General features: G+C 27.8%; 2 protein-coding genes across 2 annotated transcripts; one reads left to right on the plus strand and one right to left on the minus strand.

The window, feature by feature from the left end:
• Positions 1–7,582: 7,582 nt before the first annotated feature.
• LOC108320496 (auxin-responsive protein IAA27) lies at positions 7,583–9,972 on the plus strand. The gene is made up of 5 exons (XM_017551924.2): positions 7,583–8,268; positions 8,761–8,990; positions 9,258–9,402; positions 9,552–9,613; positions 9,738–9,972. The coding sequence occupies exons 1-5, from the start codon at positions 7,784–7,786 to the stop codon at positions 9,773–9,775; spliced, it is 960 nt and encodes a 319-aa protein (XP_017407413.1). The 5' UTR covers positions 7,583–7,783; the 3' UTR covers positions 9,776–9,972.
• A 6,256-nt stretch (positions 9,973–16,228) lies between these two features.
• LOC108320489 (aquaporin TIP2-1) lies at positions 16,229–18,261 on the minus strand. The gene is made up of 3 exons (XM_017551912.2): positions 18,035–18,261; positions 17,529–17,779; positions 16,229–16,774 (listed from the first exon to the last, which is right to left on the minus strand). The coding sequence occupies exons 1-3, from the start codon at positions 18,159–18,161 to the stop codon at positions 16,406–16,408; spliced, it is 747 nt and encodes a 248-aa protein (XP_017407401.1). The 5' UTR covers positions 18,162–18,261; the 3' UTR covers positions 16,229–16,405.
• Positions 18,262–23,142: the final 4,881 nt, after the last annotated feature.

Consider the following 23,142-nt stretch of genomic DNA (forward strand, 5'->3'; position numbering starts at 1 on the left):
TATAATAAACTAAACCTTATTAAATCAAATTTAGTTGAATCCAACCGAAATAAATTGAGTTGAGTCGAGTCAACCCGAACCGAGTCGACCTGAACCGAGCCGAGCCAAAATAAGTTGAGTTAAACTAGGTCGAACTGAACCGAACTAACTCAACTGAACCTAACCAAATCAAGCTGAACTGAACTTAACCAAACCGAATTGAGGTGAATCGAACCGAACCAAGCCAAGTTGAACTAAACCGAATCGAGCCGAACTAAACCGAATCAAATTGAACTAAACTGAACTGAACCAAACAAAACCGAACTGAACTAAACCAAACTAAATCAAACCCAATCGAGCTTAACTAAGCCCAACCGAACCGAACTAAACTGAATCGAACCAAACAAAACCGAACATAGCCAAACTGAATCAAACCAAACCAAACAAAACCAAAACGAAACGAACCAAAATGAACTGAACCAGACCGAATCCAACCGTACTAAAGTGAACCGAATCAAGCCAACCGAACTTGTAAGGTTATACTGGGCATAACTGGAAAATGTTGGGGTGTAGAAGGAAAATGTGGATGCTCGAAGAAAACTCCTACTTTAAAAGTTGTTATTACTTTTGATAGGCCCAACTATTAGTGGTTTATTGGACCTACCCATCAACTATAATCCGTTTATGTGAATGGGCTTTGGAGTTGTTCAAAAGCTAAATAAAAAACTATTTTTTTATTAAAAATTAAACTAAACTATTTTTCAGTTCAATTTTTATAAACTGGTCAATTAGAAAAACATTTTTATGCACTACTTCAAGGAATATGAGACTTTTAGAATATTATATAATTGTCACTAATTACTTCTTTTTTTAATCCATAAATTCTTAGATAACTTTTTATCAGTAAAATTACATGAGTTATAAAATTCTGTTGTAAAGTTTGATTTAATATCAATGATGCATCTCAATATATTAGAAACTACATTGCACTGTTTAAAAAAATGACAACACTTACTGTGCTTCTCGAATCCAAAGTTCACCCATAATTAAATGTTTTATTTCATTCATGTTTAGTATTAACTATTTATCTTATCTTTCCTTTTTCTCTTATATTTTATAATCTCTTTTTTTCTCTTTATTTCCATCCCTTGCTAATATCAAATTAGTGAGGAAGAAAATTATTTCCAGTCTTCGTAATCTAAGTATTACGGAACATAAGTTTCTTAGAAGTAGAGGGTGATGTTAAGCCTGTTTTTATATTAATTTTAATAGATTTGCACGAGTTTTATTAATATTTTATTTATTTCCAGTTATATATTATTTTATGAAGATAATATACGAAGATAATATTTTATTATTTAATTGAAAGGGTAATATAAAGATTTAAAAGATTTGTTCATGTTCAAATCAGATAGATCTATTTGTAAAATTTTTATTAAGGAGAATTTTGAGCAAATCGTTCACAAAATCATAACCTTAATATTAACATATTAATTTATAATTTTTCTTATTAAATAATGATTCTAATACATTTAAATAATATGCATGTGAACTATAAATTCTAACATAAATTATATTTAGATAAATAAATATAAGGATATACATACAATCACATATTCCTCTCTCTAAATATATAGATAGTCATGAAGATGCCAAAGTAGAAGAAACACAGCCACATGTGATTAAGGTTGTAGATGTTCATATCTATATCGATATTTTACATATTAGTGTTATGAAAGAAAGAGAAAAGAGAAAGTGTATAAATATATGTTGAAGAGATTGAGAAAGTGAAGGAAAGGTACTGTGAAGGGATAGTGCACAACAGATAGAATCCTTCTTTCAAAAGATTGCATGCTTATCTGGTCACCATTACAACTGTTACCATCTCTCCATGCCAATGGGGTCCTACATGTTTCATACTACGAATCTCCCATTTTTTAAATTATTGTCAAGCATGTGCTAACCTAATCCTAATTTTAATTACTTATCTTCTTTAAAGTTTACATGCTTCAAATTAAAGGCTATCATTTTTAGTTAGAAAATATGTGTTCAACTCATTTAAATCAAAGAAAATATCATCAAAATGTTTTATTCTGATTAGTTATGTCATTTTAAGGGAAAAATAGTGAAAAAATGTCTAGCAAAATCTACAATTTTTTTATTTTGTGAGATTTAGTTATTAACGTGTTTGGTATATCTTATTAAGTTAGTTATTTCTTTGAGATTCAGTTATATTTAAATTTTATTATTCTAATGTGATATTAGAGTTACTAAGTATCTATTATAATAGATATTTAAGCTAATTTTTTTAAAACTCTTACATCAATTAAAAATATGATTAAACTATAATATCTAAGTGAAAACAAATTTTATCTTCCTATTTGATGAGATTCAATCAAATTTGTTCTTAAACTTAAATTGATATTTCATTTATATATATATATATATATATATATATATATATATATATATATATATATATATACATATATATATATATATTAATAATTTTTTTTACATTCTCATATTTGCAACACACAACTTTGGGTTATTATTAGATTCCTTTCATTAATTTACGAAGAAACTTGTGTGATAAGAGTTTTTGATTTTTTTAGGTTGTAGTCAAAGATGATTAAGATTGAATGAGTAAGAGGGGCAGTAGAGGCAACAAGTGTAGTTTTCCATTGTTGTAGAGTAGAGGGCCAAAGTTTGGTTGAACAAATTAAAGTTTTCTAGCTATGCTATCGACACTTTAGCCACAAAATGGGACATCATGGTCCATGCAAACTAAACTCAAACAAAACCACATTAAACATTTTCTTAACTATTTCAATAAAACATGAAAAGACCAACTCTTTTTCCACATGTTCTTTGTTTCTTTGTCCTTTCTGTGTTCATTCTTCAAAAATACGATTCACTCGCCACTTTTCTGTTAAATATTCTGAAAGATTAACTTTTGCCTTAATTCCCAGACACAATATGCAGATTCATCTAATTATGCACTCATAAGAAAGTGGGTGTTTTCCAAATTTTGGTCCCTATATAGGGCTAGTGCCTTCTACAATTCCCTTACTTTATTCGCATTTTCTTCCCTTTTACAAAGATTGTCCACCTATTGCTTTTTTTTAAACTACAGCCATTTGCATAAATATCATTCTAGTGTGTATGTATATCAGTCACATAACACATATATCACTTATTGTTTTTTTTTACAATTGTTTTTCTATTTTTATCTTGCTTAATGAACTTAAAAGTGATAAACAAGATTGATTTTATTTAGATTTTGAGTGTGGACTTACGAATAAATAGTAATATTTTAATGGTAGTTTAATTTTTTTTGTTTAGAAAGGACTTTTTTTGTTATTGAAAAATAAGAGATTCACTTGAAAAACTCTTTGATATTTAAGTTTCTAAGAAAGTTATAATCTTTGTATAAATTTTGTGTATTAAAGAATATGTATTTTTTAGAGAATACTAATTATATTTATAGAATTAACATGAATATAGACTTATTTTTTTATTAAAATAATATTTAATTGAGGAGTATAATAATGTACACAAATATCGAAATTTATTTATAATATATAAACACGATCCAACCATCATAAGTTAAGATAAGTTAAACATAATAAAAATGTTTAAAAAGACCTTATTTCATCACACTCTTCACAGTTAAGTTGTTTTCATTATATAAAGTCTATTTTTTGTGAGTACATCTTATTCTTTTTCTTTAGTTTGGAATAATGTTGTTAGTTTCTCTCTCAAAATAATTATCATATTATTCCAAAAATATCTACACTAAGTATTTTGTTATGAATTTAATCTTCTAAGAATTGATTTAATTCTTAATTATATCATGAATTTAGTTTTCACTCTTAAGTAAGAATGATTTTAAGAGTTTATTTAACTTTTATCAATTCGTTTGATTTATATATGACTGATTTAAACATTTACTTTTATTCATAATTCTTAATTTTGTTTTTCAAATATTAATTTGTTTAAATTTTAAGGCTTCAGTATAACTTACATAATCATGAAAGTGTTGAGTGAGGCAAATGTGAAAAAAATGGGGAAAAAGTACAATCAAGGGTGTGTTTCTTTTACATGTTTTTTTTTTGCACTTTCTTAGGCACATTAAATGTGATTAAATGATTGAAGTTATTTAAATTAAAACTAAGAACTTGAACATAGATGAACAGTTACAAAATCTTAAAGATTCTTCAACCCAATACTTACTCCAATTAGTACTCTTAAGAAATTAGTTTTACATTTAAATAATGGTCAATTGGTCAATGGTCAATGGTCAACTCAAGTGGGTATTGCTTAGCTTGTGAGAGGTACAAAATAGTAAAGCTTCTATAATGAAAGGATATAATGTGTGCAACTTTGAAGATATGATTGGTAGGAGGGTAGAATTGGGATTCCAATTCCCTCTTGACCAAATCAACCAGGAAAACATACAACAATAAATTTACCATTAAAGCCAAAAAGAAAAAAACCAATTGCACTTAAATTCGTTATAATTAATAATTTATAAGATTAAATATGATTTTATTTCTAAATTTTACCATGAAATTAAAATTTGTTTTTTTTCACACTTTAAAAATTAATAGGTATAATACTACCAATCTAATTGTATTGATTTTTTTTAAATATCAAATAACATTTTGAACTTATATTTAAATTATTATTTTTGACATATTTTAACCTAAATGTCGGTTCAAAACATTATTTAATACATAAAAATAATAATACCATTAAATTAAGATGATTATATATATATATATATATATATATATATATATATATATATATATTAAATTTATGCATCAAAATGTATTAAAATTTTAAAAAAATAATAAATTTCAATTTTCCATCTAAATTTAGATATTAAAAATATATTTAACTAACCATTTTTATAATAAAAAATACAAATAATAATAAATGTTGTATATTTTTTTTTTCAATAAAATTACCTACTTACCAACTATGCATAATAGGTGCTTTGTAGCAAGTAATAAACTAATATGGGTTAATTAGAAGAAGCATTAAAAAGATGTTTTAATGATTCCAAGTTGAGGAAGACTAATAATTGAAGGGAAATAAATGGCTACAATTGGAAAGTCCTTTTTTAACCCTGTATTGCTTAACTTGTACAAACAGCTTTCTTGGGTTTTCAACATGTTTCCATGTTTGGGAGTCAACTTCAGCCTCAATTTTAGACAATCTAGGCTTCTTTTCTTTTGTTTCCATATGATAGTTTTTTTTTTGTCAGTCTCTTTTTTATCAACTAAAACATTAAAATTTATTCGACATATTTTAAAATTTACTTTTCATTTTTTTTAATTAATATGAATATCCTTAAAAAGCATTTTTACTCTTGAGAAGTGCTTTTAATTATAACCAAAACTAATACCCGTAATCAAGTCATAATAATATGAGAATAAAATATAACTCACGAACAGCATAGATATGCGTTGGCAATAAGTGATTTAAATGAAGTATCATAAGTTCAATAATTAATTGATAAATAAACATATGTCATTTTACCTTTAGAAAGATAAATTGAATTTTAGGAGTTCACATCAATTTTAATATGATATATATATATATATATATATATATATATATATAAATTTAAAAAATTTAATTGAAAAAGTGTTAACACTTAATTGAAACTTCAAAACCTTATATCATAAAAGAATCTTGCTTTGACATGTCTTGTTTTTATTCTATGGTTGTGTTACACTCTCCCATCACAATCTATGGTTTCTTGAAATTTTTAAGACTCTTCCAAAACATGTTTTTGTTCTCGTAATCATGTCACGCGTATAATCAATTTTATTGATAATTATTTTATGTAAGTTTCTTTTAAAATTCAAGCCCACTTAAAACTTGAACATTAAAGTATATGCATTTTCTTTCTTGATGCTTAGGGTTTCATGGAGTATTTATACACAGTAGTTACTATCTTCTTAATTTACTTTGACATGACTATAATAAAGTTAATCTTTAAATCTCTTGCACTGAAAATAGAAAAGAATAATGGGATACTATTACAATAATTAATTTCTATTAGAAACACAAATTACATTTTAGTTGGGAAATCTTATTCCCAAAATTTAAAAACTCTAAATTGATCACTGCTTTTTTTTCTTTTTTGTTTTAATTTTGAACAAGTAATTACTTTTTAGGTCAAGTTGTTGGTTTTGACATGGATTTATCTTATTACATGTTAATGGAATTCAACAATTTTTTTCTCTTTATATTTATATTTATATTTATATTTATATTTGTATATATATATATATATATATTTATAAGATTATATTAAGAAGTAACATTTTTAACACATTTTTCTCATCGAAAATAACATGTCTAAAAAAATAAACTTTGTTATGATAAACTTAAACTTAATTATAATATTACGTTAAAAGTGAACTTTAATAAATTTAACTCAATTTCATAAAATCAATATGGAAGATGAAGTTTGTGTCTATTATAAAAAATATTATTTTAATAATTTTTTTTGATAATTTTTTTATAAAATAGTGATTTGTAATTGATCAGTTTCAAATAATTATTTTAAAAATAAATTCAAACGAGCCAATAAAACAGTGTATTGTGAAAAAGTTATTAACACGTCATTGTCTATCTATTATATATCCTAAAATATTTTATCACTTTGAGACTTATAATCTATCATACCAATAATTAATTTATTTATAATTACTAAAGCAAAACACACAAGTAGTGCAGACAAGACATAATTTCACATTACAATTTCCGAAGCAGATCTTGATACCCTCTTACCTTTTGTAGCAAACACACAATTTGTGGTTCTCAGCTCCAAGAATCCATGTGTTGGTGTCTTACATTGGCAAGCCATGGCCACTATGGCATAAAACCTATGGTTTGTTTCACGTAGTTTTGGAAAAAACAAGAGAGATAAAATATCTGAACGACACACATGCTAAGATACGGAACATTGTCTGCCAGTTAGGGACTCATTTCATATTCAACTAAAGAATGTAGATTCACCTCTCTTCAATCTCTTTCCTTTGTGTCGTGTCTGGACTCATACAAATTTGTTCTATTATTCTTTTTCACAAACTTATTCTATTATTCTCAATGCTTTTCGAATCGGAATGTCGTGATATGTGTGCTTCGAACATGCACCTCGACTGCATTTTAATCAATCAAGGATTTTGAATCCATTAAAGAATCAAATTTTCAGCAGTAAAAATTTGAACTTTTTATGATTTTAATCATTGGGATAGTTATAAATGTTTTATTTTAATGATATGACCGAAAAAGTTTACCAACATGTAAAAAAATATCCTAAAACTGTCTTTTTACAACCATTTTATTTTTATCAGTGTTAAATGAACGTAAATGTGTATTATCTTATCATTACTCTGTTTCAATAGAAAAATAATACTTTGTCTTATATCAAATGAATGTAAATGGGTGTGAAAATCTTAACCGTAGTCATTCCATTAATATGTAAAATTGTGATGAATGGAGGAGAAAAAATATGGCTATGGAAAGAGAAAAGTTGCATCATAAAGGCCAAGAAGATTCTTTACTGCATCAAAGAAGAGAAGCTCCTGGAAAATTCGTACCATGCCATGCGATAACTCTAGTTTAAAACTCTACTTTGTGACTCATTTGTTTGCTCCATTCTCATACATCTACCTTTATAAATTTAACACATGACATACGCATACTCACTTCACTCACTCGTTTAACTGTTTTTGATTTCTGCTGCATAATTTGGAACCTTTCGCTGTGCAAAACTTTGATGTCTACACCCTTTGAACATGATTACATAGGCTTAGCAGAGACTCCATACATGGAGAAAAGCTGTGATAAGATATCCTCTTCAGTTTCGTCCAACCTTTCGTCTGAGGATGAGAACAGTTCATTTCTGAACTTCAAGGAGACGGAGCTGAGGCTTGGTCTGCCAGGTTGTGAGTTTTCTGAGAACAAACCAGGAGCTGCAGGGATCTCTCTTTTTGGCAAGGATTTGCAGAGTAGTGGCTATTCTGCTTCCTCAACTCCTTCCAAGAGCCTCAAGAGGGGTTTCTCTGATACCATTAGTTCCTCCTCCTCCTCTTCTGGGAAATGGATTTTCTCAGCCAGTGATGCAACTGGTGATGATTTGAGAAATGGGGCTAATACCTCTGCACTCTGCAGCAAAGAGGTTGGTTTGGTTCCTCACTCTGAGAAGCCGCCTCAGGTTTCTGCAACTGCAACAATTGAACATGCTCCTGCTCCTGCTGCAAAGTAAGTTTTCTTCACATATTTATGCTTTACATAAACGTTTTGTTAAACTTCTTCAAATATTTATATTGGAAGTCTTGTGAACTAAAGATAAGACCAATTTAAAATATATAAATGAATCAAATTTCACCTTATAAATGGAATTGAGTTAAGTTTAAACTTAACTTCTTAATCGTTTACAGCAAAAGAATAAAAAGAAAAGTTCAAATATTTGAGGTTGAACTAGCTTAAGGTTTTATAACAGGTTACTAAAATTTTAAGGGGTGTGAGACTTACTGTGTTCTTTCTGTTAGACTTTGTTGAAAACATTCGTTAATGCATTAGTCCACTGACTATTTGTTTTGTTCAACTTTTATCTGTGTTAAAGATGAAGTTTTTCGTGAAAATTCAATCTAGTGGCTGTTGATTTCTTTTATGGGGTTATTTTTTTATGTTTGATTATTGATATTGTGTTCTGTGGGGTTACAAGTTAAACATGAAACCTTTTTGTTGCAGAGCACAAGTTGTGGGATGGCCACCAATTCGGTCTTTTCGGAAGAACAGAATGGCCTATAATTTGGCAAAAAGCAACACTGAAGCTGAGGAGAAATCAAGAGCTGGTTGTCTTTATGTTAAGGTCAGCATGGATGGCGCACCTTATCTCAGAAAGGTTGATCTGAAAACCCACTGCAACTATATTGAACTTTCTTCTGCTCTTGAGAAAATGTTCAGCTGCTTTACCATTGGTATGCTACTCAATCTGTCACATTCATTATGCTTACTTCATTGTTGTGAACTATGTAGTATAATATAGTTTCTCAATTTGTGAACAGATTAAACATCGTAAAACCTTAGCTTAACTATATAAGAGATTGACAACACTTTCTATCCAAAATCTTAATATAATAAGTTAACATGTTTTCACCTTTATATAATGTTCTACTTTTTAATTTTTACTCAATGTGAGACTTAAACTTATACTTGAAATTCTATCATTGTGTTTCTGAAATCAGGTCAATGTGGTTCACGTGGAGTTTCTGGTGGGAAAGAGGGATTGAGTGAGAGAGCGTTTAAGGATCTTATTGATGGCTCTGAATATGTTCTTACTTATGAAGATAAAGATGGAGATTGGATGCTAGTGGGTGATGTGCCTTGGGAGTAAGTTCCCTTATTCATTTTCTTTATGATTCATTACTGAATAAATCACATCATTTTCTATACTTAGATAACAAATACGTAATTTAGATAAATAAAGTTTGTGTTTGATCGTGTTTATTGACTAATGCAATGACAACTTGTGACTACAGGATGTTCACTGAGTCGTGTAAGAAACTAAGGATAATGAAAGGCTCCGAGGCAATTGGACTAGGTATATCTATTACTGCTATAAATTATAGAAACACTTCATACATGTGTAATGAATATGATACTTTTTTTATAGTTGAAATAATAATGGAAGATTAACTAAAAATATGTTATGAATTTGGTTGCAGCTCCAAGGGCAATGGAAAAATCTAGGAGCCAATATTAGTACAGAAGATTCTGCTCTACTATTTGGTCATTCGATGAAGCATATAAAGAAGGATTGGAAGAGAATTTGAGTCTATAGTTATAGTTCTGTATTAAATAAAACAAAAACGAAACGCCTGATGTAGCGTTTCTGTTTTTGTGCGTTTGGACACTGATAGGTTTCAGTTTCCTTGTTAATATGAAATATTTTTCTGTTCACTTATATGGCGCACTTATTTTTATTTTTTTATTTTCGATTAATTCACATTTAAGTGATATATAAAAGAAATTCATATACGTTAGAAGTCTCACGTCGACTAAAAATAAGATAAATTTATAGTTTATAAGTAGATGTAAACTTTATTTGTGGAGTTGAATTAGGTTTAAAGTTCACTTTTATCGTATTTAGAGTCTATTAAGATTTTTAATTTTTTGTTTAAAAGATTTATCTTGATGTCATGGTTAGAAATATATAGTTGAAATAAATGGATAGAACTAAATATATTCTATTGCGATAAAATTAATGATAAAATTCTAATTCACTCTATGTTTTGAGATTTTATGTTAAAGATATCATAATACTAAGTGTTTTGCATGTCATGGTGTGTTAAGATTGTCTTAATATCAAATTCTTCAATTCATTCATGAATTCTTGTTACTAAACTATTATGTATTAACAACAAATTGCAATTAACAAATTATTGGTACGAACTTTTAAACCCATTTGCATCAACTACGTTTAATCAGATGTTAAAAGTAGAACAATTTTAAACAATAACATTGTTTCGTTGAAATTAATGAAAATATTGATTATGTTGGTTGTAATTGTTAATATTTTTTATTTTGTTATATATTTTTATTTATTTATATTCAAATATGTTTTTAATTTTGAAAAGTATGAATACCTTACTAACTTTTGGTGATGGCTAATAGATGAGTTAATTTTATTTTTTGTATATATAAATTTTGATATGTTAATAAATTTTGACATGTATGATATACTTGTTTAATATGTAAATAGCAAAAAAGTGTAGAATTTAGGAAAAACAAATGAACTTGTCAAATCAATTTATTTTGATTTTGATAAAAAAATCTCTACATTAATTCAAATCAGATACGTGTAGGAGTAATAAAAAATCTCTACATTTAAAACCAGATACGTGTAGGAGTAATATATCTCGTTTAAATTATTAAAACACTTTTTATGCTTTTGTATTAATTTTTTTTATTAGTTGTGTAACTTATCCTTAATATAATCATTTTATTATTTTTATAAATATTTGACCTTTATTTAGTTGTTTTTAGTATTCATTCAATTATATTTTCTTTAATATTTAATATTAAAAAATATATGTATATTACTTTGACATTAAATATATGATAATATTATTTTTAGTTTTTGTAAAAATTAACTAATATTTGAAATAATAAAAATACGTTGTACTGGTATGAGAATGAGTATATCAATGTCATATACCTATGAAAAATGAAGATTTGAAAAAAATAATAATAATTTGATGATAAAGATGAAATTCAAACGGAAGTGCTACACGTCACACAGAACACTAATGCTGTCTATTTGATTATAGGAGACCGTATTCAATTCCACCTTAACACACTAAAGTGAAAGAAGTTGTATTCGATTCCTTTTACTTGTATTCATTTCTCCAATATTGAATTCGCTTCCATTCTATTGTATTCTGTTACTGGAAACAAAGTTCCATAGTAAATTGAGGATTCATGCAATGCATCTAAAATATTTGCTATTTATAAAGGTTGTTGTTTAAAATAATATATATATATATATATATTTATAATCAGTTTCATTTTAAAGGATTTTTAAAGTTCAGATACATGTCATATGTATGGAGACTTTTTTATTTTACTACTTTTTGTTGGTATTGTCTTTTAAATTATAATAAAAATTTATAAATATTTATAATAAAAGGTAACGTTTATTAAACATTTATAATAACAGAAAATAAAATGATCCAATATTTTTTACAAATTAAATTAGGTTATTTATGATATAAAATATCTTTAGAACTTAAAAGTTTTTATAATTGGTGTTTTTTAAAATATGAATTCATTTCTAAATCACATCTCACATCAATAACAAAAAAAAATCATACCGCTTGATACTAAATTCTATTAAAAAAATCTTATATTTTTAAGAAATTATTTCAATTTACTAAATTACAATTTTTAAAATTTTAAAAATTATTTTTTATTTCTTTTCTTTATAAACATTTTTACAATTAAATATAGGTTTAATAGCCAACTTTGTCCCTAGTTTGGTTAGCAAATCTCAATTTAGTCCCTCTTTATTTGAAATTGGTCCTTACTTTTAAATTTTTAACTCAAAATAGTCCCTTCCGTTAAGTATAACCAAACAGAGTTAATTGATTAATGATGTGACACTACTTATTAATTACGTGTGAAAATATATTCTTACGTTGGTTAATTAGAGAAGAAAGGATTTTATTCAGGAATTGGGTTTTTTAATTGAGCAGTCATCTTCTCCCCACTCGCGGCGTCGCACCTCTTTTCTGCTGGCCAAGAGCATCACCGACGATGCCACCTACACTGGACGCAGCAGGTCGAAACCTTTGTCCCCGCTTTTCGCGCGCGAGAGAAGTCTCGTCTATTCCTGCAACGCCAACGACATGAACCAGGATCGCCACCGTCGCGATTCTCCGCCTCGATCCGCTGCATCTCCTCCAGCTGGCTGAGACTCGTGCCGGTTGCAGCAGCCAACCACTCACGCTGACGCCGCCACCAAGAGCACCACCATACTACCCGCCGGACTGTCGCCGACGACGCCGCGGTTCGCCGCAACAACCTCGGCACCGGTAACGCAAATGAACACACCAATCATCTAATAAGGATCGGTCTCTGTTATCGTTATCATTTTGATGAAATTCCTAGGTTAAAATTTGATGAAGATGATAGGAGTAGATTCTGCCTCATTTTTTATTGGATTAAGAAAATGGAGCAGATTGAATTTGATTTTTAGGGAGTGTGATGTTTATTGGCTAGTCTTCTCCACTTAATGTTTTTCTTCTCTGGATATTGCTTTGCTTTCTGGGTGCAGGTTAAAGAGATGTTGGTGAATGAAGCTACGTAAAGATGAAGAGTGTGATGGTTGGTGGCAGCATAAGAAGGGGTATGAAAATGATGATGGTTCTGTGTTGATATGGGTGGCGCAAAGGGGAGAAGAGATGAAGATAGATTAGGGTTATGGGCCGAGATACAAGAGATATTATTTTTTTTAGAAAAAAAGAATGAAATAGTTGCAAATTATTTTATTTCCCTAATTAAAAAGTCCTTTCTGTATAAAATCCTTTCTTCCCTAATTTATTTCCTAATTAACCAACACGTAAGTACATTTTTTGACACGTAAACAATAAGTAGTGCCACATCATTAACTCATTAACTCGGTTTGGTTATACTTAACGGAAGGGACTATTTTGACTCAAAAATTTAAAAGTAAGAACCAATTTCAAACATTTTTCTAAAGAGGGATTAAATTGAGATTTGCCAACCAAACTAGGGACAAAGTTGGCTATTAAACCTTAAATATAACATTAACAATTATCATTTTATATTATTTTAATAACTAGGGGTATTTTGGTAATCTTTAATTTCTACCAATTAAACAATTTTTTTTATTAGTCACATCAATCAAATCCTACATTAATTCTCACAAAGTTTACATCCAAATCCATTCTCACTTATCTCCAAATCCACTCAAATAAACAACAAAGAATTTACCATCAAATTCATCCACTCACTCTCTCCCAAGTGAACAAAGCCGTGAGAAAGATTTAGTTTGCTTAGAGTATCACATGTTTATGTTATTAATTTTTTAATTTTTTTATTAAATATTTATCATTATTAATTTCTTAATTAATCCAATTATACAAAGTTCTTATCATATTAAACTTAATGGTTCCTATTTTATATGAATAATTATTAATATTAGAAATTTAAATTAATCATAAAATATGCACAATTAATTGTTAATTTTTTTTCTTAAATTTATATTTTATATTTTTCACTTTTTCTTAAATAAATAGGCTTTATATAAATACAAGTCATTTTAACCAACATTTATTATATAAATCATTTCAAGAAAATCATTTTCTCCTTTTTTTAAAAAAATACCATAGCAGAAACGTGTTATTTTAATCTAACATAGTCAAGTGTGGTAACTGTAGTTGAAACAATGTTGGATGTGAACTAGTTGAGAAAATTCTTTGTCAACGATATTTTCGTGACTATATAATCAAAGTGATGGTGTATTAAATTTCAAACTATTTCGGTTTCTCACTTCATTTTATTTTTTTTGTGATATTAAAGTTAGAATCAAATATTAATTGGAGATAAAAAATATATTAAGGTTGAGGTTATATTATGTTTCTTATATGAATTGTGTAATAAGTTATTGGTTCAAAATCATTATCTTCCATTATATAAATATTGTATAATTAATTATTATTTTTTTCTTTTTGTTCCATTGGTTATTATATATAATATATTTTTTTTAAATAAATGACATATTTTTTCAATTAATTTTTCTTATTTTCTCTTTTAATATAATATTAGAATTGAATATGGTATTTTAAAATAATATGATATATGAAATATTAAAAGTTTATATTAATTTAGATTTAAATTTATCAGGTCATATGTTATTGTGTATCGTTTAATTTTCACACTTGAAGGATGTGGTCAAAATTTTACATAGACCAAATTATATATACATGGATAAAGAACTGATTTTATAGAGCTAAATTAAGATTAATTTTCACTATGTTGATACGTTATCAAAAGTGATTTTCTTACATTAATCCTAATAATTTTTTGTGTTCTCACATGATCATGTATAAAAAGTTTAATGTCTCTAATTGACCGTTTTAGTAGTATGATTATGTCTATTCTAAATGCTAATCATTTTTTCAATGGTTTATTTTTTACTTTTACTATTTTATCAATCTCTTTTAAAGATAATGGATTATTGTCTGTGCTCATTGCTTTCATTTCTTGTAACGTGTTCCATTTCTAAATTCCAAATTCCAAATCCTAAATTCAATCAATTTCTATTCATGTAGTGGCTATTAACATTGATCAACCAACTTTACCTTACTTTAGTGTTTTATAATATTCATTATCTATCCTAATTTTATTTTAATTTACTATCGGTTACTGCTTTACTAGCCTATAGTGATATGTTAGTTATTTTTTTTTTAAATTGTGTTATCGCTCGGTAACATATATTTAGATTTTATTAAAATGTTATTAGTTCTAATCAGAAGGACATGGTGCTAGATCTTTATACAGAAATGTATCGTGTTTCGGTGGGATTAAGATCCTTAATCCAAAGCATTTAAAGTTGTCCATTTTATCTTTTAATTGTGATGTTCTCTCTCCTCTCCTTGTCCAAGCTGCAGGGAAAGGGTGACTGCAGAAGACATTCTGACACTCAAGTCAATAACTTTGCATAATAATCTTGTAATAAAGATTAATTATTAGAGTTCAAAAATTACCTGCTGTCAGACAAATATTTATAAATATTACAATGAGTTTACCATTAAGTTTGAAATTAATCAACAATAAATCATTATTATTCTTTTTAACCGTCAATTAATTGTTATTGATTATCTTAACGGTTGTTTTTACAGATCGATTAACTGTTTGTTTGGGTCCATTGGCCTTAGTGGTATCCATACCGTACATATCGTAAGAAAAACTTTTGATATAAGCGATTTCTGTATGTACTTGAATCTACCGCTAATGGTCCTATACTCGTGCGAACTTGCTATCAGATTTTCTGCAATGTAGATGTGAAGTACAAAGCATGTGAGAAGAGAGGATTGAATAGAGTCTTGTCCTCTATTTCTTCGTCATGATCTAAAAGACGTGACTCTGTAATGCTGTTTTCCCTAGCTTCTATTATTGCAAGTTTACATTTGCAGATTAATAATTCCCAAATTCTGGGCCTCACCACCACCTTTTCTACATTTGGGACAACCATAAAGTCCTAACCGTCCCATCTTCATGTAATTCAACACTGTTCATCCTTTGCATCAAGGAACAAAGTATTTCTCAGACATAATTGTTTCATTTTCCAAACTTTGTTGCTATAATCGACATTTCTAGACAGTGATAGTGACATGTTACTTGGATCTTTTATCATGTATTCAACAGACCATTATTGACGTTTTTTCTTTGTTTTTCTTTTCAACATACAACATACAAATAAGAGCTGAGCTTAATTCTATAAAAGAATTGACATTATTTTTTATTTAAAATTATAAGATAATGAATTAATAAATCTTCAATTTTATATGATATTTTATTTTTTCATTTTTATTCCACGTGAAATTTAAATTTATTTAAATTTTTTAAATATGTGTATTAATTGAAAAAAAAAAGAAAGGTTAAAAAGTAATCTTTAGAAAGAGTAAAGCACTTCTGCACACCACCAACCTCTTTGAATTCTCACCAAATTAAACAGTAGCACACTTTACAAATAAATTACAAGAAGGAAAAACATACACTAGAAAAAGCAAGAAAAGCAAGAATTGCTTATCCTACTTTTATTATGAAGAAACATGAATATTACAGAGGCCATGATCTCCCAATGGAGTCAAAATTCAGTGGAAAGAGGTGCATGGTCAGAGCGAATGAAGACATTGCCATAGATGAGGCCAGCCAAACCACCACCGACAAGAGGTCCGACCCAGTAGATCCAGTTGTCATGGAAGTCACCACTCACAACTGCAGGGCCAAAGGAGCGTGCAGGGTTCATTGAGCCACCTGAGAATGGCCCTGCTGCCAAGATGTTCGCACCAACAATGAAACCAATGGCAATGGGTGCAATCGTGCCCAATGAACCCTTCTTAGGATCAGCTGCTGTGGCGTATACAGTGTACACCAAACCAAATGTGATTATGATCTCTGTAACAACTCCTTCAACAACTCCAACCCCAGAAGCCACACTGTGAACTGGAATTGCCTGCCAACAAATAACAACAATTCAGTTTTTCGTCTAAATAAACTAAACATCGATCGTCCTATTATTTACAAGTGTCTGATACCATAAAAAAATTGAGAATGTTAATGATGTTTGAATACTAGCTTCATACAAGATGGTAATATAATATATACATCGGTGTAGCTCATATTAAAGAAAAGATGAGAGAAAAATGTTTTAGGAAGTGGGTCAACAGCTCAAAAATGTGTTTTTGGTACCATTGGATCTCTGTGTATAAATTCAGGTTCATCTCTTCTCTTTTATTCTATGTAAGACTTTATTCATATCTTATGAGTTATAGTTATGCTTATCAATATTTGTTGTGAAATTTTTTTTGTTATTATTGTATATATATTATTACATTAAATAGATGTACCTTCGGGACATACTACTTAAAAAGTAACGATATCATGATACATTTTTATTGATATATAGTATAAGGATAAAATAGTTATAAAATTGTAAACTTTTGTATTTTTTTTAAGGAAAAAGAGAGTAAAAAATAAGAAAAAATGGTGTCAAATGAATGTAAAAAATTTAGGTGCTTGAAATAATATTTTTTTTACTACTTATGCATCTTACCCGTAGCAGAATCATAATTATGGTCTCTTCACAAAGTGATAGAAAAAAGGACATGTAAATATGTCCTTGGTTTATGCATGAAGCTTGTATAATGCAAGGAAAAGATTTGCCAAATTGAGGTAGCCATGTGTAGATTCTTTCAATTGAAACTTACCAAACCTCCTGTGACATAGCTGAGAAGAAAACAGGCCACGATGGAGCCAAGAAGCTGTGCAATCCAGTAGAATATGCCTGTGAGGATGGTGATGTGGCCACCAAGAGCCAATCCAAAAGTCACAGCAGGGTTGACATGGCCACCAGAGATGTTGGCACCAACAGAAACTGCAACAAAAAGTGCAAAACCGTGGCAAATAGCAACTGCCAGTAACCCAGCAGGATCGAGTGCTGCATCTGATGTCAACTTACCTACAAGTGAAAACAAAACAGCCAAACATGTTGAAACTAAGCACCACGGTTTCAAAATGAAAAATTTGTAAACTTCTACATGGTGACAATTACAAGCCAAAACAAACATTGTTTCATCAGTTTTCTCTTATTTTTAAGGGTTGTTTTATGTTTAATCATGGTGAAACACCTTGAATGGGACTAAAATTACAAAGGAGTGGTGGGGTTGAGACTGAGATCTTGGATTAAATTTTGTTGTGAAACCAGAAAACTAACCATAGGCTATGGCTGAACCAACACCGGCAAAAACAAAGAGCAAGGTTGAATGGAACTCAGCAATATAGGCCTTGATTGAGCTTAAACTGAAAGAATCATCCAAACGTCCGAAGGCAATGCCACCCATCTTCAGAACTTTCTAGGGGAACTGTTAAAATTAGAGGACAGGATAGACAAGGAAATGTTACAAATAAGAAAGGTAGTAGTACAAAAAGCTTCTCTGTTGGGGTTATATATATATATATGCAGCAGAAGTTAATTATCAAATACAATGTTAAGTTTTGGTGTCATATATATATATATATATATATATATATATATATATATATATATATATATATATATGTTTTAACCTTTAATCTGTATGTTTTGAAAGCAATGATTTTGACTTTTTCTTAAATGTGATGTATTATTTCTTTCCTGGTTAGGTTAGAATAAAGTATAGCCCAGACTAAAACTTACCACATTTATAGAACCAAACATTATCATTTGTAAAACATAAACCAAAACTAATCTTATCACTATTATTACTACATTCTACTTTTCATTCAAATATTTCATGACAGATACTTTTAGATATATAAATGAAAGATCAGTCCATTTCATAAGAGATTGACACTAAAGAAGTAGTATTAGTATTGAATCCCTCTAAAGTTACTATACAACCAATGAGATAGTGAGACGGCGGATCTTATAGGACAATTCGATTCTATACGAAAACACATTATAAAATTTTAAGATGGTGATTTTATGAATTTCAATTTTATTAAAATGTTTAAATTGTTAAGAACTGAACTTTAAACCTAACTTAATCTTATGGCTTGTAAAGTAAGGTTTGCATCCACTCATATACTATAAATTGACCTTATTTCTAGTTGATGTGTGATTTTCAACACAATCTCTTACGCCGAGGTATATACATCTCGTGGATGAGATAAACATTAATGGGTAGTCCGATAGTAGCCTGATAGCGAGTGAGACAATATATCCATAAAAAATCTTGTTAGAATAGACTTTAACCTGACTCTGATACCATGTTAAGAATTAAACTTTAAGTCTAACTAAACTAAAAAAAATTATTTTTATTTAATACGAGAGTTAGACCGGTGTTTAGATTTTTTAATTCATGATTAAAGTTATTACCATTATTTGAGTGTGTGTTGTTTGCACGATAAAAGGGATGGTTATGCGAGACATATCCATGCACATATCCAATCAGTTCTGTAGTGGCAAACTTAGCTGTCATTGGCATACTTTAATAGAAATGTCCGGAAGCTAACGAATGATTCCTCCATGTGAGAAGGAGAGAGAGTGGTAGAGATGATGTTTGGTTGTGGGGTAGAATGTGAAGGAAATAATCATAAAAGAAAAGTAGGAGTGGAGAGAACATGAATAGCTTTGGGCCACATATACCACCGCCCAGGCTCTAAAATATAGCAGAGAGGTTGTGGAATTTCAAATTGAGTGAACACAAATTCTTGGGTGTTTAAGTTTCTGAGTAATTAATGTATCACATATTGGTTGTTTTGGCCAATGTCGTGGATAAGTTGGTCGGCCAATTAGTGCTCAGCTAAGAAATCATCTTGACTTTTTAGAGCTTCTGTCAGAAGCTTTTCTTTTTCATCAAGGAATGCTTAGTTAATTACACATTTCTATGACACGAAATATAAAGATAAAATAATTATAAAAAATATTTTTTGTATTTTTTTAAAAATAAATAAAAAGAAAATAATATAAAAAATGAATGTAAAAAATTTATTTGTCAAAATATCATTTTTCGTTAATAATTTTATCACTTATATTAGTGTCTGATTGGATAGCCCTGTAAAACTATCTATTTTGTTGTATAAAATATTTTCTCTTTATATTTATCTTATCTACACCAACAAACCCTTTATTAATCATTTGTGTAATAGAAAAAGAAAAAATAATCACTTTTGTTAGTACTGGCCAAAAGTTGTGCGTGAAGTGGTTGTTAAATACATTTTATTTGAATACAAATAATAATAATAAGAAAAAAGTAATAGCATACTTATAAATTTTTTATATTCATTTAACCTATATTATTGTTTTCAAATGATATAATCGATGAACTTACTTCACTTAACAAAAAAAATATCTTTTAACAATTTTTTTTAATAGTTTGTGATTGGTTAATTTCAAATATACAAACCAATAAAAGAATAAGTCAAAAAAATTGTTAAAAGAAATTATTAAAATATCATGATAGTAAACAGTTAGGCTAAAAACTATATTATGATAATTCCTTGACATTCTTTTCTTTAACCGAGATTTGGGTTCATAATATAAGTTTTGAAAATATAAAAACACATTTAATATTTATAAAAAGGACCGAAAGATTGATAAAATAGACACTTTGAAATTGATATGAGTGTAATATAATGTAATTATGCTAATTTCGAATTGATTCGATTCCCAAGTTTGTTCATGTGTGAAATAAAAAACCATTCATCTATATTCTTATATGCTTATATATTTATATATATATATATATATATATATATATATATATATATATATATATATATATATATATATATATATATATATATATATATATATATATATATATATATATATATATATATATATATATATATATATAAGTGAAACTAAACATGGATTGCTTCAAAAACCCAGCTGATTTTGTTGCACTGCATAAATATGAAAATAACTTTTGAACTATGTAATTTTTTTTATTTTTAAGACTATACAGTTTAAAAGTCATTTTTTTTTTTGGTTAAAAATACTTTTAGATTATATAATTTGATTTTTTTAATTTTAAATTATATAGTTTGGAAACTTTTATTAACTTCTGGATTATGTAATTTAAATATTATTTTTATTATTATTAGATTATACAATATAAAAGTCACTTTTGACTTTCAAAATACAGAACATGCAAAATAAGTTTTTCGATTATACAGTCTAGAAATTATTTTTAATTTTCAAATTACATAATACGAAAGTTAATTTTTAATTTAAAAAAAAAACTTTCAAATTACGTATTTTAAAATTAATATTTTTTTATAATTTTTTTTTTATTGTATAGATTAGAAGTCATTACTAAGGATCGGAAGGATTATGGTAAGAATGCAGTGTGATATGTTGACCCTTTTCTAAGTAAAGAAAATCAAGGGGTGCAAGAAGAAATGCCTTGCGATTTCTCTGTAAGGCCCAAGGTTCTCCAAGGTGGGCTTCTCTCCTCTAATTAACAAAACGGACTACCATAACTTTTGGATTCCAATAGTATTGTTTATAGACATTGACTTCTTACACCTTATCATTTTCTTCCTACACTCCATTTCTGAAATTTATTTTTCAAAACACAATTTTCCAGAAGTTTTTGATGGAGTGAGAGAAAAATTTTGATGAGTTGCCCTAAAACAAAAAAAAAATGTTTTTATTCTTTACTGTTTCTTCTTCTATTTTGACTGAAATAAAAAAATTATTTGAAAAATGAATTAGAAAATTAATAACCCAATATATTTTAATAGTATTAGTTAATATTATTTTAAAAAAATTCAACAAGGAAATTAAGGAAAAAGAAAAAATGTGGAGTGTGTATTCTCTCTTCCATTAAAAAAATCCAATGAAAGAAAAATATTCTTTTCTTGTTCTCGACCTCCCTCCTCCGTATGCATACTTCCAAGTTTTATTATAATAGGATAACAATATTCTTTAACAAAATTCTAATATTTATGTGTCATTATGTGATTAGTTTAAAATTATTTTAGAATTAATAATAATAATTATAAACACCAACATAGATCAATCACAGAATGAAAATAAATGGTGTTAAAATATTTGTCAAAAGAATATTGTCAAAGTATTATTATCTATTGTAACATACGAAAGGGTAAATAAATTTGAAAAAAAAACAGCAAATGTTAACGAGAAATGAAAAACGTGCGTGTTAAAGCGATGGAAAATCAATAATAATACCCACTTTTCTGTCTTTTCTTTGGCGTCTGGCTCTGATTATGGTTCCTAGGTAGACAGACACATGAAAAAGATGACAACAACCTTCAAAATCAAACTTCTTTTACCTTTTAAATGATTTTAATTTTTTTCTTAGAAGTAGTAAAATAGATAGAATTTCACGAATAACCTCAACAATACAACTAAAAAATGTAAATTGAGATGATCTTTTCACCTCCATTGACATAATCTTTTTGTTAATCGTTTATACAAATAAATAAACATGTTTTTGATATATTAAAAAACATATAAAAGAATGTTATATTTAAATAAGTAATAAATTATTTAAATATAACTCTTCAACTCATTTGATAACCTCGTTTTTAATGGAAGAAAGTCAGACCGAGTTTAAACGAGTCAAATTAAAATGTTTTACCGTATTTTTTATCAACTGACGATTAACTTTAAATTTACAGTTGTATACAAGTTATTCAAACTCTCTTATCACTAAATTTATCTTAAATGGTTAAGTTATTTTACTACGTAGTGTGCTAGAATAAAATAAAATTTACAATTAGTTGAATAGAAACACGATTTATATTAATCATAAAATAACACGCTATTTTACATTTTACAAAGATAATTGGGAATTGTGTTACATTAAAAATGTAGAGTGATAATAGTTAATGTACTCTATTAATAGTAAAATAAAATAAATGCCACTTTTTGTCTATTTAAAGAACTAAAATGACATCATAGTTCAGTAAAAAAACAACAACATCATTATCGTACAGACTAATATCGATTGAATCTCTAAAATTCAAATATAGACTCTTGTTAATTTTTTTTTTCAAATATTTAATCTGTACAATAACCTAATTTAGCATGTGCCATCGAATTCAATAACAAATTTTATTTGCCAAGGAAAAGAATATAACACCTCCAAAGGATTCTCCACCGTAATTTATAAATTAATAATATAACACCATAATTAATCATGAAACTAGATTAATAGAATATTAGTATTTAATTAAAATTAGACGGTTAACTACCCCCACAATATATCTTGTCTGAATAATAGGTAATAATATTCTTTATCAATCTGCAGACAAGTCTTCATTATAAATTTATAAATATTTAATTTGTTACTTTTTTTTAGTTGAAAG

Source organism: Vigna angularis, chromosome 9 (genome assembly GCF_016808095.1).
Source record: "Vigna angularis cultivar LongXiaoDou No.4 chromosome 9, ASM1680809v1, whole genome shotgun sequence".
Lineage (NCBI taxonomy): Eukaryota > Viridiplantae > Streptophyta > Magnoliopsida > Fabales > Fabaceae > Vigna > Vigna angularis.